At 37.0% G+C, this 18,070-nt stretch overlaps 1 protein-coding gene across 16 annotated transcripts in view; it reads right to left on the bottom strand.

Annotated features, from left to right (window-relative positions):
• NRG1 (neuregulin 1) overlaps positions 1 to 18,070 on the bottom strand; it is a 1,143,721-nt gene that overhangs the window by 37,007 nt on the left and 1,088,644 nt on the right. For 15 of the 16 annotated variants that reach the window (XM_033230537.1, XM_033230529.1, XM_033230472.1 and 12 more), the window contains one exon: positions 3,075 to 3,204. In XM_033230537.1, coding sequence (XP_033086428.1) covers positions 3,075 to 3,204 — 130 coding nt within the window. Of the gene's footprint in view, positions 1 to 3,074; positions 3,205 to 18,070 lie in introns of those variants that run through there. The other variant, XM_033230602.1, reaches the window with a different exon arrangement.

Genomic DNA, 18,070 nt, shown 5'->3' with positions numbered 1-18,070 from the left:
TGGTTCATCCCAATTTGCTATGATAAATATGGGGATGTCTTATATTTGTGCTGTATTCACAGCAAGTCAGCAGAACTAAAGACTAAATCAGACAGATTTTTATTCTGCTACAAGCATATAGACTTGAATATTTTAATGATCAAGAAGTGAATCTCTAAGATTATTTTTTAAATAATAAACAGTCATATGAGATAATTCAGATCTAAAAGGAATGATCTTTTCTACATACTCTTTTTTATTATTTTATTTATTTATTTTTTTGAGACGGAGTCTGGCTCTGTCACCCAGGCTGGAATGCAGTGGCCGGATCTCAGCTCACTGCAAGCTCCGCCTCCCGGGTTTACGCCATTCTCCTGCCTCAGCCTCCCGAGTAGCTGGAACTACAGGTGCCCATCACCTCGCCCGGCTAGTTTTTTGTATTTTTTTTAGTAGAGACGGGGTTTCAACGTGTTAGCCAGGATGGTCTCCATCTCCTGACTTCGTGATCCGCCCATCTCGGCCTCCCAAAGTGCTGGGATTACAGGCTTGAGCCACCGCGCCCGGCCTATTGTTTATTTTATTTATTAATTTTTTTTTTTGGACAGTATTACTCTGTCACCAAGGCTGGAGTGCAGTGGCATGATCTTGGCTCACTGCAGGCTCAACCTTCTGGGCTCAAGTGTTCCTCCCACCTTAGCCTCCCGAATAGTTGGGACTGCAGGTGCATGCCACCATGCCTGGCTAATTGTTTTTCTGTATTTTTTGTAGCAATGCTGTTTTGCCACATTGTCCAGGTTGGTCTCAAACTCCTGGGCTCAAGTGATCTGCCTGCCTCGGCCTCTTAAAGTGATGAGATTACAGGCATGCACCTGGCCTCATACTCATATTTCATCTTGCTTTAATATTTTTGCAAGACTTTTACCTATCATCATTTCACTTTGGCTTTTAAAAATTATTTATTTCTGTAAAAGAGATGTTTAGTAATTGAGATTAGAATTCTACTGTTCCGGCTCCAAGTCTTTTATTCACTCTAACAGATTATATTTACTTTTACAAATTGTCTGTCTTTGATAAAATCAGCTATACAACCACCAAAACTTGTCTTGTTTTGGCACTGTATCTATTCTTTTCAGAGAAGAGCTTTTGAGTGCAAGAAAGGAGAAGTTCTGGAAGGTGCCTGTCCAGAGCCAGAGGTCCCATCAGGCACACTACAGACACCTCCAATCTACCACAGCTCAGAGAGCAACAAAACACGGCCTACAAAATGGCATTTTCGATCGTTGCTTTTTTGCCTTTAAAACATACGTTTTTTAAGATGCACTTCCTTACTTATAAACATAATTAAGATTTTACTAGAATTGGCACTAAATATTTATATAGTATTTCTGTGATGTAAAAGGGACATGTCCTTGTTCACTATTCCTGGTGCCTTTTTCATTTTGCTAATAATTGCCCCTATCAGTTCAATTGCCTCTCTAACAGACTTGTTCTTCCTTGTCAAGATTTAAGCCCCATGCCAATATTCTAGCAGAAAACAATTTTTATGACAAAATGGTTTTCCCTCCTTTAAAACAAGCATTGCTGCTTTAGAACAATGGCCTCGCTGCGTGTTTTCAGCTGGGGACTGCTGGCAAAATTTATTAGATGTTCTATGCTACATTTTTTAAGGAACGACTTTTAAAATACCTTGCTCTTGGGATACAGCTATTAGTGAACAGCAAAATAAATGTGTATTTTCATCATTTCAATAAAACATTAAATATGTTTTTATGCCCACATCAAATTTTAAGTCCATATACCACATGTGGACAAAATATCAATAGTAGACTTAAAATGCATGGCAAAATAAATGTACTTTTTAATGAGTCCTATTAGTTTTTACTACAAGGTTTAAATATTTAATGTACTGAAACTATCACTATCTTATGCTGCCTTTTGAGAGAGAATAAACTGGACACTTCTTTTTCTTTTTTTTTTTTGGAGACATAGTCTCGCTCTGTCGCCCAGGCTGGAGTGCAGTGGCGCAATCTTGGCTCACTGTAAGCTCCACCTCCCGGGTTCGGCTATTCTCCTGCCTCAGCCTCCCGAGTAGATGGGACCACAGGCGCCTGCCACCACGCCTGGCTAATTTTTTTGTATTTTTAGTAGAGACAGGGTTTCACTGTGTTAGCCAGGATGGTCTCCATCTCCTGACCAAATTAAAGCCTTCCCTACTTGCCCATTAATATTTGCTATTATTCATTGAATGCCAGTGTTTTTTTTTTTTTTTCCAATTCCTTTATCTAGATTATTTATGATCTCTATAGAATTCTGTAAGAGTGCCTGCCTTGGCCACCCAAAGTGCTGGGATAACAGGCGTGAGCCACCGCGCCGGGGCCTAAATTGGATACTTCTTAATGGTGCATCACTCCTTCAGGTCATTGGAAAGAAAGTGCTATTCTAGATAGATCTATAGACAAATGAAAGAACACTGTTGTCACCCACAGGGATGCTACACACAATGTATTTCCAAATATATGCAACTTACTTTTTTCTCTTTTTTTTTTACTAGTGATATAAAACTAAACTTCATTTAAAAAATAGTTATGCAACAATAAGACAATCCCAAGTGTAACAGATACATGTCAGTAAATAATCTTCTGCCCTTCTGCTTCTTTTTGTTGTCTTATTCATTTTGCAGGTGATCACTGGGACAAGAAAGCAACATTATCTTGCAGCTTAATTCATACATTGGATGTAAAAGTAGATATCAAAAGTTATAGGCCTCTGTGATATCTGTACATCTTTTCGAATAACAACAAGAAAAACCACAAGGAAAGCAACAATATAAATAACATGGCAAAAACAAACAAACAACAACAACAAAAAACCCAAAAAAACCTCACACACATTGAAAAGAGCAAAAAACAATTCTGGATATGACAGAGGAGTGATGACGAATGGTGTGAATGTTTTAAAACACTCTACATATAAAACAGCATTATTCAACATGATGCAACAAAACTGGAAAAAAAGCAACAATACATCATGAGACACAGAATCATCTGAAACAGGGAGTTATAGACATAAGCCACACACAGAATTTCTTTTCTTACTTGCACAAGTATCTCGAGGGGTTTGAAAGGTCTTTCACCATGAAGCACTCGCCTCCATTCACACAGAAAGTTTTCTCCTTCTCCGCGCATTTTACAAGATGGCTTGTCCCAGTGGTGGATGTAGATGTAGCTGAAGAGGAGAGAAAGGAGAAAGGTTAACATTGACTTTTTTTTTCCCCTTCTAAGCAGCCGTTAATCTGAAATAATCCTAAAAGGAAGAGTTCATATAAGGTACAGATTTCACTACACTTGCAGACCTTACAAACAATAGCAAAGAAGTTAAGCACTTTGTGGGTCTAATTATATAGAATCAAATTATAAAAGAGAGAATTATAGAGTTAACTAATTTTATAATAACTAAATAGGAAAATGGGCTCAACATTTTTTAACCAATATCTTATCTTCCAGGTAGTTGGAAAAGAGAAGCTCTATTGTCATTAAGTAAAATACATTCCTCAGGAAGGTTCAAGGTAATAGTATAAAGTCATCTCAGTGCAGCTCAATTTAGACATCTATTTTTGATGGCAATTAATTGATAAAATTATTTATTTTTGAAATGTTTTACATGCCTATTGACTATATTTTTTAGACATGATGTATATATTGAAAAAGAAACACAAGTTGGCTTATTTGTTCCAAATGAAAACGTTACAGATTATTAGTCAGATACATATTAACATGCAGATTAGAATTCATTCTCTTCTAAATTTCTTTTCTACTCTAATTTCTTAGAGGAACATGGTTGAATGTCCAAATGTCATCATACTTTTAGGGAAATGGAAAGAGTCTAATATCACTGTAAATGTAGACTAAAACACTGCAAAATATCTCCATTTAGAATGAGAGGTAGAAATATGTTTCAAGTTTGGTTTGCAACACCTTCATACGATGAACTTAACATTCACTCGTCAAATTTCACATTACATGAAAGTGGGTGCGTGAATTATACAAGGCCAAACCTCTCAGCCCCAGGCCACCAGGGCATTTAGTACCAGGATGCTTCTTCTCATATCATTGGGAACACCATGGGCAATACTCAGTCCCAACCAAAAATAGTCTGATGTACACAATGTTTATCAATGATATTATCAGGATGAAAAGCAAAACCAGTAATATCAAACCAGTGTAGATTCTATATACACTTTTAGGAAAAAAAAAATCCATCTTTAGAGGCAATTTTTTTTCTTGTCTACTGATACATTCTTATGAATTTTTAATTCCTTGTCTGTCTTCCTTACTAATTTCTATTTTATTATTTGCACGTGAGTTTCATATGCCCTTGTTTACTTTTATTTGACCTGCCATATATTACTTTTCCATTTTCTTCTGCCTTTCCTGTTCATTTCCTTCGAAAGTCTACATTTTGTTGTGACACATAACCTAATTTTGTCTTCTCCCCTGCTTGATTTTTATACTACCTGACTAGAATACTCAACATCTGATTATTCCATTTCTGAATCACTCATGGCCTTGCTTGCCTCTTATTATCCTGTCTAAGGCATGTTTTTTGACCTCTTTCATTGATCTCAGCATGGCTTTTTCAAATAACAGCAAAAGACACTCAAAACAACTTGGACTTTGGAGACAGATGTGGTTCAAATCTTGTCTCCTACTGGCTTTGAGTAAGTCACTTAACCACTCAGATGCTCAATATTCCCATCAAGAAAACAGGGGTAATGGCACTCTTACAGAATACTGTAGAGATTATAAATAATCTAGATAAAGGAATTGGCCAAAAAAAACAAAACAAAAAAACTAGCATTCAATGAATAGCAGCAAATATTAATGGGCAAGTAGGGAAGGCTCTTAATTTGGGTATGTATCAATGAGAAAAAAAGCTTGACAATGGAAATCTGGGGACTTCAAAGATGTATGCTATTCATTTATTTTTTTAAAGGAGAACTTTATTCCTAAGGAGATGCATGTTATTCTGGAATCATTACTATGGATAAATAAGAATTGGACTAATTTTTTATTACTCCAACAAAAAGTTATTTTCAAAATACATTTCAAGGCATCTTTTCCAGGCCTACAAAGCAAACAAACTAAACAAAAGGAATAAGAAAGAATGAGTAGACATGTGATTTTTACCATCAATTATCAGTTATACTTTAACATCTTCTTCAAGAAGAGGGGAAACACGATTTGCACTGTTTGGTCTGTAAAATCGTGGAGTACACAACATTTCTATATATCACACAGCATATAATTTTAAAATAATATTATCCTTTCATGTGAAAGACTACTTATTTAGGTGCTACGTATTAATATTTTCATCCACGGCAATTGCCTTTAAAAATATTGGAAGTTGGCTGGGTACGGTGAATCACGCCTGTAATCCCAGCACTTTTGAGAGGCCGAGATGGGCGGATCATGAGGTCAGGAGTTTGCGACCAGCCTGACCAACATGGTGAAACCCCGTCTCTACTAAAAATACAAAAATTAGCTGGGCGTGGTGGCAGGTGCCTGTAGTCCCAGTTACTCAGGAGGCTGAGGCAGGAGAATTGCTTGAACCTGGGAGGTGGAGGTTGCAGTGAGCTGAGATCGCACCACTGCAGTCTAGTCTGGATGACTGAGCGAGACTCCGTCTCAAAAAAAAAAAAAAAAAAAAAAAAAAATTTAGGAAGTTTACCTTGAATGTTAAAGGTTTTGTGCTTAAAGGCTTTCAACTGCTGACAGAATTCTATGGGATGATAAATGGAGCAGGGTATCCTTGCTGCCCCAGGTGACAGTGCTGAATGGGCCACCTGCGGTGTGCTGTCACCATGCAGTCCTGCAGAGGAACTCTGAACCTCAAGCAGACCCTAGCGGCCTTTGCATCTCTGACAGGTTGCTAAAGATTACCCTTCATGCATCCTGAACAGCAAACACTGCATGGGCTCTCTCAGGACAAATGCCAAGGCTTTTGCTAAAAACAACAAAACCAACATTCCACCTCTCCCCAAAATGTAGACACTCCTTATAAAATGTAAACTAACAATAAAAAATAGCAGTGATATAAGCAACACACAGACATACCTCTTCCTTAGAATTTCTGATCTTATGAGATCATCAAAATAAGATGAACAAATATGTTAAAAACTAGAAACAACCCTTTTTTAAAAGGCCTTAAAAATATATCTCCCTGAAATGATTATCCTTGTAATGCTATCCTGAAGCCCCTAGCTCTGATATATTCATTTAAGAAATTCTTAGATCATTACCCGAAACTAGTAATGGGATATTTGACAGCAAACTGATTCTTGGAAGGAAATGAAGTAGCAAGTATCTCATACAGTTATGGATTATTATGCTTAGCACTTTTATCCTTTAGCAGTAGTGAGATCAAAAAATGATCACGAATTGTAAGGCAGCAATGAGCTCCCAGGTGATGCGAAGTGTTAACTGACTGGAAGCAGCTGCTGCAAACCAGCAGCCGAGCACAGGAATAAGTTGTAACTGTCAGAAGAACCCAGGATGGAGATGGTGCTATATCCACTCTTCAGATTTTTGCCAGGTTTCCTTTTGCTCTCCTTTTTTGAACATAGTGCCCTGACAGTCTTACACAGGCCTATAAATTTTGCAGTGATATTTTTTCTCTGTGCCGTACACACTCAGTATTCCTAAATCAGTTTCCATTTGGTAATTCAACCAGGACATAATGAAACAGACAAAAAGGGTCCTATGCCAAACAGAGCAAACAGCATTCTTTCTGGGGGAGGTGGGAGGAGCTGTATTAAAGGTAAACTAAAATTTGGAAGATAAAATAAGTTTCAATACATAAAAGATGACCCCCCTCGCAATAGTTGTGCCAGGAAGGTGAAGTAGCTCTCACTCATTCGGTGCTTCCTAAACCTTGTCTCCCTCTGATTTGTGGCTAGTTTTTCACGGTTTGGGAGTTATCTTCTAGTGACTACCAAATGAACAGCGATCAGAAACACTACAAAATCTGATGTTACTTTGATGTTTGCCATTTATGTGACCACTTTATCCCAAACACACTTTCTTTGGTATGTCAGCAACTACAGTATTGTAAGGAAGAAAGTATAAGGTAAAGCAGCAACTTACTATTAGGTTGGTGCAAAAGTAATTACGGTTTTGGCCATTCCTTTTTAATACCAGAGAATGTATTTTGTAGTATTTTACTCTAGACCTGGTCTGCCTTGGCAAAAAAGGTCAGGACAAATGATAATTGCGGGGGAAGCTGGACAGTTCTCTGAAATAGCTGAGAACTTGGGGACTACTATCATCATTTAGGGGCTCCAAAAATCCTTTACCACACAACAGAACTCCCTCTTTCCTTCACGCCCTCTCTTTCTTCCTTCCAGCCTGCCCCTCCCTTCCTTCTTTCTTTCCTTCTTTCCTTCTTTCCCTCCTTTCTTATTTCCTTCCTTCCTTCATCACCTCCTTCCACAATCCTTTTTTTTTTTTTTTTTTTTGAGATAGAGTCTAACTCTGTTGCCAGGCTGGAGTGCAGTGGCGCTATCTTGGCTCACTGCAACCTCTGCTTCCCAGGTTGAAGCAATTCTCCTGCCTCAGCCTCCTGAGTAGCTGGGACTACAGCCACAAGCCACCATGCCCGGCTAATTTTTTTTTTTTTTTGTATTTTTAGTAGAGACGGGGTTTCACCATGTTGGCCAGGATGGTCTCCATCTCTAGGCCTCGTGATCCGCCTGCCTCAGCCTCCCAAATTGCTGGGATTACAGGTGTGAGCCACCGCGCCTGACCCATATTCTTTAGTGACTGTTTATTATGTGCAAGACATAATGATAACAACCAAAATCACTGGGGTTAAAAACTGTAAGACCATGACTAACTATCCGTAGAAGAAAACCTTCATAGATAAAATGTAGTGAAATGAACACTGAAGTTGGCTGTGAAGAATCAGGGCCAAGGCACAATTTGCCAATTATTAGCTGTGGGACTTCTCTCTATCTACCTGCCCAAAATGAGATCCCAAAGGGTTGTTGCCACGTTTATTAAAACACTTTGTCAGTTGCCAACACCGCACACAAATATATGATACTGTTACTATTACTAATGACATAAATATTGAGCAAACAAAAGTAAAAAAAGAAATTCTGTCTAGACTGAAATTTTACATATATAACCAAGCCTCAATAGTTGTTTCTTAGGAAATTATTCTTCTGCAAAATATGAAAAAAGATGGCCTAACTTGGAGTGACAATCACTGAATGATTATAAAGCATTAAGTAAATATCAATAATCTATGTTTAACTTTATCAAAACTACTTGTCAAAAATGTATGACCACTTAATTTCCTTATAAAATAAAATTGAACAATTTAAGAGAAATTAGTATAAATGCATGATTATTTTAGCCTTTCAAGATCTACACAATTCTTTAATATTTCTGACTGAATTTCCAAATTACAAGAATTAAACTTACTTACAATATTATATATTATGTGTTATCATAACAATTTTTTAAAGTATAAAATATTTTAAAATAGTGTCATGTCCATGGTATGTGAAATGTAATATTAACTTTGTTTACAACTTAAGATGTTGGAAATAATACTATTGTCCATTTTGTAAATATGCAGAAGAAATAGCTGAGAAATAATCAAGTGTTCTCTGCTTGTTACTAAATATTTTCCCATGGAATCAAACAGTATTTCCCGTAGAATGCTAGGTTTTTTTCTTCTCAAGACAGGCTAAAAAGAAAATAATGCTGTAAAGGATGATTTGCTTTTCTTGCTTGTTTTAAATGGTGTTTTCCTTATCAGTGAAGGAGACAAAACCAGTAGACCAGGACCATTACACAAATGCAAACTGCTGATAAAAAGCCACTATTCTTCTTTGACAATTAGCAGGAATTAGCACGAGTATACAGTGTATACCCCACAAGGCAATCATTAGATCCTGTTTCCCTTGAATGAATTAGTCCTCACCCACAGCTTTTAGGACAATTCTTTATGAGTTACTTACAGAAAATTAAACTAAATAACTCTACATCATTTGCTTAATAAAATATGCACATTTTAAATATTTGAATATTAAACTTCTAGTCACTACAAAATTACAGATTTTTTTTAACCTTACCTGTAATATCTTCAATGCTTATCTGTTTAGGAATCTGCATACTTTCCTGCTCTTTGATGTCCAGTTAAAAAATCTGAAATTATTATTCTTGCTCTGAATATAGCTCTTTTGCAATTAGGTATAATGAGCAGACTGAACTCCTACTGGGGAAAAAATGCTTAGATGGCTCCTGAAGATGAAGCTCTGTAGCAGAAGCTGAGTAGAAAGAGCTGTGCCACCTAATGTAGCTTCTCTAAATGCCAAGGGAATGATAGGTGGAGTCATTAGTTTTCCAAAGGAAAGGTTCAGAGTCAGGCTCAGAATCACGGAAGCCTTGTCATTCTGGGTTGGCATTTTTTCCTGAGAAGTCATTTAATTCTTTGCTGAATAGCAAATATGTACTTGAAAAGGAAAGAAAGTGACCAGAGAAGATCAAAGAAACCTGCCTAGAGTTGGAGGTTTCCAGAGCCAATATAGTGACTGGAAGTAACATATCATGTCTCTTGACCTCTCCTTGACTGAACTCTGCTCAAGAAACAAAAAGGGAAGCCAGAAGAATTCTCAGGAGACCACTAATGGAACCAGGACTTTCTAAAGCAGAATTAGGGCATCCAACTCCATGGAACTCAGGACTTAGCTAATACGCTGGGAGCACTTAGAGGTTTACAGACTTCCTACAAGGTGACACTTTGTCCAAAGAACAAGTTGACACCAAGGGCCAATAGAGATTAACTGGTTTAACTGATGAACTTGGGCTTTGGCATTGTTCAAACACATATAGAATGGTAGGGCTATCAAGGATCTTAGCACATTTTATAGTTTATCCTATATTTTAAAGGAGGATACAGATCATCTCAAAAGAATAGTTCTGCAGTCTTTAATAAAATATCTCTAGCTAAGAATTCACAAAAGTGCACGGGGAAGGCTGCCCAAGGTCACATAAATGAATTAGAAAATGCTTCCTAAGTGGGTAAGATTCCTCTCTCCCTTACAAAATCTCTGGGCAGACCCTGATATTATTTCTTCCTATTCAGCAGAATGAAAAGTGACCTTTGGGTGTTTCTCTTAATAAAACAAAATTATAATTTTTGTTGTAACACTGATCTCATTTGTAGCTAAACAGAAAGCAGATTCTAAGTTCCCAGCAGTTGCTGAGCAAATGATTTGGTGTCATTAGACAGTGTTATCCTTAGAAAAATAAGATTGCCAGGAAAGGTTATTTTTCAAACCTACAAGTTGCTGGGTTTTTTTTCTGTTTTTCAGACAGCGTGTTTTACTCATGACACAGTCTAATCATCCTAAGTCTACTACTATTTCTTAGGAGAAACATCTCAATGATACAAATACCTTGGAGGATGTCATAGCTTTTCCAAAGAAGAAAAGTATCTTCCCATAGTGGATAATTGACTAAATGGAGTTACAAGAAAGCTACATATTCTTTTTCACAAAGCCAATAATCTTTTCTTAGCTGAGAATCCAATTCCAGAAACACAGTTCTGCTATATATTTTCTACTAATCACTGACAGTTTTATATGAGTATAAAATTTCCATAGCCGGCGTCCACAAACTTTCAAGCTGTCCCTTGAATCCTTTTCCATCAATACTTAGATTCTAAAGGAGTACAATCTGCCTAGCCTGCAAAGCAAATATCAGCAGGCCATTTGACTGGCTTAATTTGATATATTTATAGATCTCACCAGGCTAAATGTGGAAGGCACACTATACTCTGCATTTTCTACCAGGATCATTTTGGGTGGAAGAAGGTCATGTCAATGTAGAAAATGTTAACCTGTCACTTTCCAAACTAGTCAAGTCTTTCATACCAAATAAAACAAATCAAAACAAAGAGGACTGAACATCCAACAAGAATCAAGGATTCAGTTATTCAACAAGTTACTGAAATTACCATGTGACATTTAATGACATATGTTAATTTATTCATCAACTAAAGCCCATTTAGAAATGAAAGTAGCTGAAAGGTCAAAAGAGAGAAATCATAAGGTAAATTCATTATCTTATTCAACAAATTAAAAAAAAACATCATGGCACATCAACAAATGAAAGCCATATGGTCATTTCAATGGATAATGAATCAACCTTTGATGAAATTAGAAAGTCAATTTTTATAAAACTATTAAGTATTATCCTTAAAAATCAAACCTGAATTTAATCAAACATCCACATACATGTAACCTACAGGGACTATATTAAGTGGCATCAAGAGGGGATGCAATAAAACCCAGAGAACTTTACAGGACAAATAACCTGGTTTCTTTAAAAAAAGTTAAACATGAACAAAGGAGACAAAAGGAGCCAGGGCTAGAATCAAACAAAGAGTGAAAAAAGGAGAAAATTTCAAATATCAACACTTAAAAGAGCATTAGGAAATATAGCAACCAATCACAATGGTTGTGAATTTTATTCAGATCCTGATTCAAACAGTTACAAATGTAAGAAATCTGATCATGGATTAGATAATGAATAATAATGTTAAGGGGTTATCATTAATTTTTATGTGTGCCAATTGTGTTATGGCTATATTTAAAAATAGAAGAGTCCTTATCTTTTAGAGATACATACTGAAATATTTATATACTAAATGATAAGATGTCTGGGACTTGCTACAAAATAGTAAGAGGGAAGAGAAACGACTAGGATTAAGATGAAATAAAACTGGTAACTGCTGAAGTGGGTGATGGTTACATGGAGATTCATTAAACAATCCTTCGTATTTTCAGGTTTTTAATGTGCAAGTTTAAATGGATATTATATATGTACTTGTTTAAATATATGCTTATATTTATATTTAAAATTTAAAAATGCAAAAATATAATGATTTTAGATTTCTCAAAACATGTCTTTATATTGTAAAACTAGAATGATATTCTGTATCATCTAAGAACACATGCTTTTAGCTAATAATCTAAATGATCCTTAACAGTAAAACTCTAGAGGAGATTTTTATGAATGTCAAACACAAGTGAAGGATATTGACTAGCAGTGCTGCTGTTCAGCATTGGTCTTAAAGTTCTAACCAATGCAATAAGGCAGAAATTAAAAAATTATGAGATAACTTTAGAAAATGAGAAGATAAAATAATCACTATCTGGAGATGATATGGTTGGATACCAGTAGTAACTATCAAGAAAACCCAGGGAAATTATGTGATCATACTCACAGCAGCAATAGAAAATATCAGTCAGGTCAGTTAGGCATGAATCTAACAATAAATGTGAGAATGGGAACTATATTAAAAGAGGCATACATTAAGAAGGTGAATTTGGCCCATGGTTGTGGGAGAAGATGGCATTCCACTAAGGGGAAAAACCACACAAATGTAGAGGTAAGAAAGTAAATGTCATGTTTGGTGGTGAAAGGCAGCAGTTCAATTTGACTAGGACATAGATTATAAATAAGGAGGTGAAGTTAATGAAGCTATAAAATAATAATGCATTCATACCAGAGAAGCCCCTGATAACCTGGTTGGATCTGATGTTTAATATGTAGGCCATGAAGAGAGTTATGCTTTTGAGTAGGGTCATAATTAATTAAACGAATGGTCTATTCTACAGCCCTTGGAAGGGGAAAACATGGAGATGAGACAAGTGAAGGAAGTGAGAGTAGAAGAGGGTTTGAGATAACAGTGTTTGCAAGAAAATGATGGAAAAAGAATAGGGCTCATATTCAGGAAATGATACTATATTTATATACATTAAAATTTGAGAAGAGCTAACTGCTGGAGTTCCTTTGTATTTCACACCTTGTGCTGCACCTCTTTCTAAGGCATTCAAACTGCTTATCACACATTTTCTCATTACTCTTCAAGCAATCTATGAAACACTCATCATGTTAACAGAGAAACTGAGGCCCATTCTCAATATTCAATACTCATTGGTAAAACTAAAACGTCTGTTACAGCTAAAGTTGTCACTGTGCTTTCCTAATCTCACTAGACTACATGTCTGTTGATATAAAGGATCCCATTAAGATGGACAATACCATAATTGGCTTGAAATGATATGTTTTTTACACAGATGATGAAGGCAGTGACGTGCCTATGAGTTATAGAAGCATCTTCACTCCAGGAAATGATTTCTGACTAATGTTTTAAACAATCTAAACTTTCAGTACTTTGCAGCAAGGAGCCTCCCTGAAAGTACAGCAAAAAATGGGTTCTAGGATTTAGACACAATCTTCTGTTTCGGGTTTGAGCCAGGCTTCTTTGAACAGTGGCTCTGCAGGCAAAAAGCCTGACTAATATTCCTTAGAATGTCGCACGTGCAGCTTGAAACACGCCTCTCTAAAACCCCAGACTGCACGTTGCTATATACTATTTAGCCAAATTACTGCAGTTCTGTGTTTGTGTGATGGTTGTGGACATAAATAGTTTATGTTTCCACAAACACAACATTTTTCTCACTGAGGCCAAAATTTTCTGCATAGAAAGCAATGAAGCAGTAAACGTAGGTTTGAACATATGAATCTTGCTCCATAACACTTGGCTAATTTCAGTCCAGATATTTTCCCACAACTCCCAGGAGTTCCTTGTTCCCAGGTTCGTGATCAGAGTAGCAAAACATCTCTCCTTGTAATACAATGTGTTATTAAATGTATATCTGCCGTTTTTAGGTTTCCAGTACAAATTCTATAGTAACCAAATAACACATGAAAATCTAACTTTTTAAAATACTCTATGTCATTTCACTCATGACCAATGAACAGGAATAAAATCAGGTTTCAAAAAAACATATAATTTTAAGTGCTTTACTTAAAGAAAACAATTTTCTTTTTTTCTTGCCCCCCACCCAACCCCAGGACTAGCTGGTCATAATAATTCTTATTTCTCTAAAGAAAATACACATTTTAGGTCAGAGAAATAGGCCATGGGGAGGTAGTATTGCTCCAAATTCTGTATCTTTAGCAGAACAGGGCCAAAATGATAAATTAACTTTACACTATGCCTAAAGAAGCCTTCCTTAAAGCCCTGTGCTTTTTCTTTCTTTCTTTTTTTTTTTCTTTTAATTTTTGGGGCTCCACATCCAAATGTAACAAGCACCTGTTTTTCTATTGTTGGCGTTCAACCTAATGTTGTTCAATGGGAAGGAAGCAAACAGGTGTGTGCACTCCTTTTCTACATTACATAATATTTTAAAACAATTGGGGTTATGCACCCTGCTGTTATCATCTGGCCTTGCTGCTATGCGTGTGCACACACACACACACACACACACACACATGCGCGCGCGCGCACGCGCACACCCACATCATGCAGTTGTTAGAAAAATCTAACGGAAATCATCTTGGTTATAGTTAAACCAAAAAAGGGCATGTGGAAGAAGATCATAAAAAGTAGAGCAAAGGTTAGGGCCTTATCTCAGCTTGCCTGGCTAAATTCCTGCATCGTCAGACACAAGGAATATTAAGGTCCATACATAGGACCTTAGTTATAATTTATTAGTTTTTTCCTGGTAGCACTGTATCTATCCATGTACATGGGCTAATAAAACACTTCCATCTCCTGGAGCTGTAATAACTCAGAATGACTGAGGTCTTCCCCCTCTTCTTTTAAAACATAAACCATTTTTGTAGGCGCTGCAAGCATGTGTTTAATGCAGATCTTTGTTCTTTCCATCCATTACTACAAAGCCACCTAAAAAATCAAAGCATTCAAAACCAAATGCTAGGCTGTGTTCATTCTTCCAATTCAGTTCCTCGTATAGTCAATGCAGTTCCTGGAGAAGAGTCAAAGTCTTCAGTTGAGATTTGCCATTTATTCAAAAGCTTTCAAAAAGTAGAACACTTTGCAATATGAAATATGTGTAGCAGGAATTTGTATTTCTAGTTCAGCTCAAATAGGCATAGCCAACGCCTAGTGAGGCATGTTCTAATTCAATAACCACAGAATTCAGTGACTCCCATAATGGAGAGACATGTGCAGGGGTTACACTTCTGAATCCCACCAAGGGATTCAGAAGTTGACAGATGACAGGCTTGTTGTAGTGATGCCTCTAAGCAGAAAACAAGGCCTTGCCAGGAAAACAAGACCTTGCTAAGAAGAAGAAACAAGACCTCTGATCCTATTCTTTAAAAAGGCCTGATTTAGGCCAGGCACAATGGCTCACGCCTGTAATCCTAGCACTTTGGGAGGCCGAGGCAGGCAGATCACAAGGTCAGGAGTTCAAGACCTGCCTGATCAACACTGCAAAACCCCATCTCTACTAAAAATACAAAAATTAGCTGGGTGTGGTGGTGCATGCCTCAGGAGGCTACTCAGCTGCTCAGGAGGCTGAGGCAGGAGAATCACTTGAACCAGGGAGGCAGAGGTTGCAGTGAGCCAAGATCGTGCCATTGCACTCCAGCCTGGGTGACAGAACAAGACTCCATCTCAAAAAAAAAAAAAAAAAAAAAAAAAAGGCCGATTTATTCATGGCTTTTCCCTTAAGAAATCCTTACTTCTGAAAATTTTTGAAATATGGAACACTTTTGTTACACTTTTCTTGGTTTCATACTTTTTCGGTGTGTTAGAACTTCAATCACAGGGATAGCATTGTCTCTGAATAGACATCAGTCACAGGTGGGAGATCTTTTCTGTCTGGAGGCTCCTATCATTTCCTTATGCCTTTCCTGCCTAGCATTATACTACAAATGGATCCTTGGATTTTCCTCTAAGTTTGAAAACCTGAGGGAAGTGAGTCATTTCTCTACTGAGGTCACACCAAGTCCTAGGAATACAATGCTAGTAGTTCAAAGGATCTTAGTTACCAGAGACATGTTATAAAAATTCAGCAATCCAGTTGGGTGTAGTTGCTCACACCTATAATCCCAGCACTTTCAGAGGCTGAGGCGGGTGGATGGCATGAGCCCAGGAGTTCAAGACCAGCCTGGGCAACATGGTGAGGCCCCGTCTCTACAAAAATTTTAAAAATTAGCTGAGCATGGTGGTGCGTGCCTGTGGTCCCAGCTACCTGGGGAACTGAGATCCAGGAGTTCAAGGTTAAAGTGAACCATGTTTGTGCCACCACACTCCAGCCTGGACAATAGAGCAAGAGCCCGTCTTAAAAAAAATCAGCAATCCTTCATTGGCCCTTCATGCTGCTTTGCATAAAAAGGTTATCAAAATCTGTCAGATGGCTACGGGGGTCTATCATAGCCACTGAGTCTGGCCTGAAGCTCATGCTGGGGGAGCTAATACTCTACTTGCCAAAGTACTGTGTGTCCATGTGCTTAAGCTTGTGCATGTATGTGTACGTGTGCATGTGTGCGTTTGTGTGTGTGCGTGCGTGCCTGTGATCGTGGGTTTCCTTTCCTTGAAAAATCAAAGTGCATCCTGTCACCCAGTGACTGAAGCTGCTTTTTATTCTTTAGTTTTCTGTAGAAGAAATGATCTGGAACTGAAGGATTCACTGATAAATAAGCATGTAAGTTACTTTGTGCTTAATTATATCTCATCACTCCTGTTATCAAAGCTCTTTTCCTACAGCCAGGAAAGTGTCCAAGACATCTCATTATTTTTCTCCCATTTGTGTTGTCTAGTTTCTTGCTTGTTTGTTTTCAGTCTAATCAATTGATAGCAGTAGTCCATCTTGAAACCAAATACAATTTTAAGCAGACTAAACATAAATTGATTCATTAGTTAACAATAGTATTAAAACACATCATCATTCTTTAACATTTAAAAAAATACCATTTTATTCTTTGCTCTATTTAAGCCTTTAAACACCTACTTAGCCATTTTGTTCATTTGTCTGTTTTCATTTTTTGTTTTGTATGTATGTTTGTTTTAAAGAACACAACTCCATTTAATTTGTCAATTATTTTCACTGTAAATGACTACTACAAAGGTCAACAAGCAGAACACATGGATGAAACAGAATAGAAATGACAAATGCATTAACAGCATCAAAATATTTCTGCTTGGCTGGATGTGGTGGCTCATACCTGTAATCCCAGCCCTTTGGGAGACCAAGGTGGGCAGATCACTTGAGGTCATGAGTTCAAGACAAGTTTGCTCAACATGGTGAAACCCTGTCTCTACCAAATATACAAAAATTAGCTGGGCATGGTGGTGTGTGCCTGTAATCCCCGCTACTTGGGAGGCTGAAGCAGGAGAATTGCTTGAACCCGAGAGGCAGAGGTTGTAGTGAGCTGAGATCACTCCACTGCACTCCAGCCTGGGTGACAGAGCGAGACTCCATCTCAAAACAAAACAAAACAAATATAAAACAAATATATATTTGTATATAATAACATAAATATTTATAACATAAATATATTATATATTAGATTTTAATTATATATTATATTTAATTATATATTATACAATATATTATATATTAATTTATAATATATTATATATTATAGTTATAACATTAATATATTATTATATATATTTATTTAAAAGTTGGAACTAGGCATGGGCAAACCCACAGTAATATCCACAGAACACAGAAAATTCTGGCCACACTTTTTTTTTTTTAAACTTACTCGAATTATCAGAGAGAAAGTAAACAAAAATATAATGTGATGGTGGATGTATGGGAGAAAAGGAGAGAGCAGGCAGGATTTGGGGTTTGTGAAAATTCAGCATTTCTTAGGATTTAGACAGTGAATTTGAAGTTCAACTCAATTAGGAAGGTCTAGGATGCCAGTTTTGTAAGGTAAATAAGGCATAATACCCTTCAAGGACTAAAGTTAGATAGTCACAGGATAGTTTACCGAAACCAGAAGGATTTTTATTGTACAGGGCTGGTTACTTGCCTTAGTTTGTTCCTTCTTTTTGAATGAACCACATTTCTTGGGTCGACAGGCTGGCAGCTGTTGTAATTTATGGTAAAGTCTAGCTTCAAATCCTGATGGGAAGCTGGAGTTTCCTACATAGGACTATCATAACAGCAATATGGCAACAAAGGAACTTCGTTGATAAGTCTAATGAAATTTAATCTGTTAAGTGGGGTATGTAATCTATGTTGCTG

This window comes from Trachypithecus francoisi, unplaced genomic scaffold (genome assembly GCF_009764315.1).
Source record: "Trachypithecus francoisi isolate TF-2019V2 unplaced genomic scaffold, Tfra_2.0 Contig01440, whole genome shotgun sequence".
In the NCBI taxonomy this organism is placed as follows: Eukaryota; Metazoa; Chordata; class Mammalia; order Primates; family Cercopithecidae; genus Trachypithecus; species Trachypithecus francoisi.
Note: the sequence above shows the minus strand (reverse complement) of the source record. Positions and strands in the feature narration are given on the sequence as shown.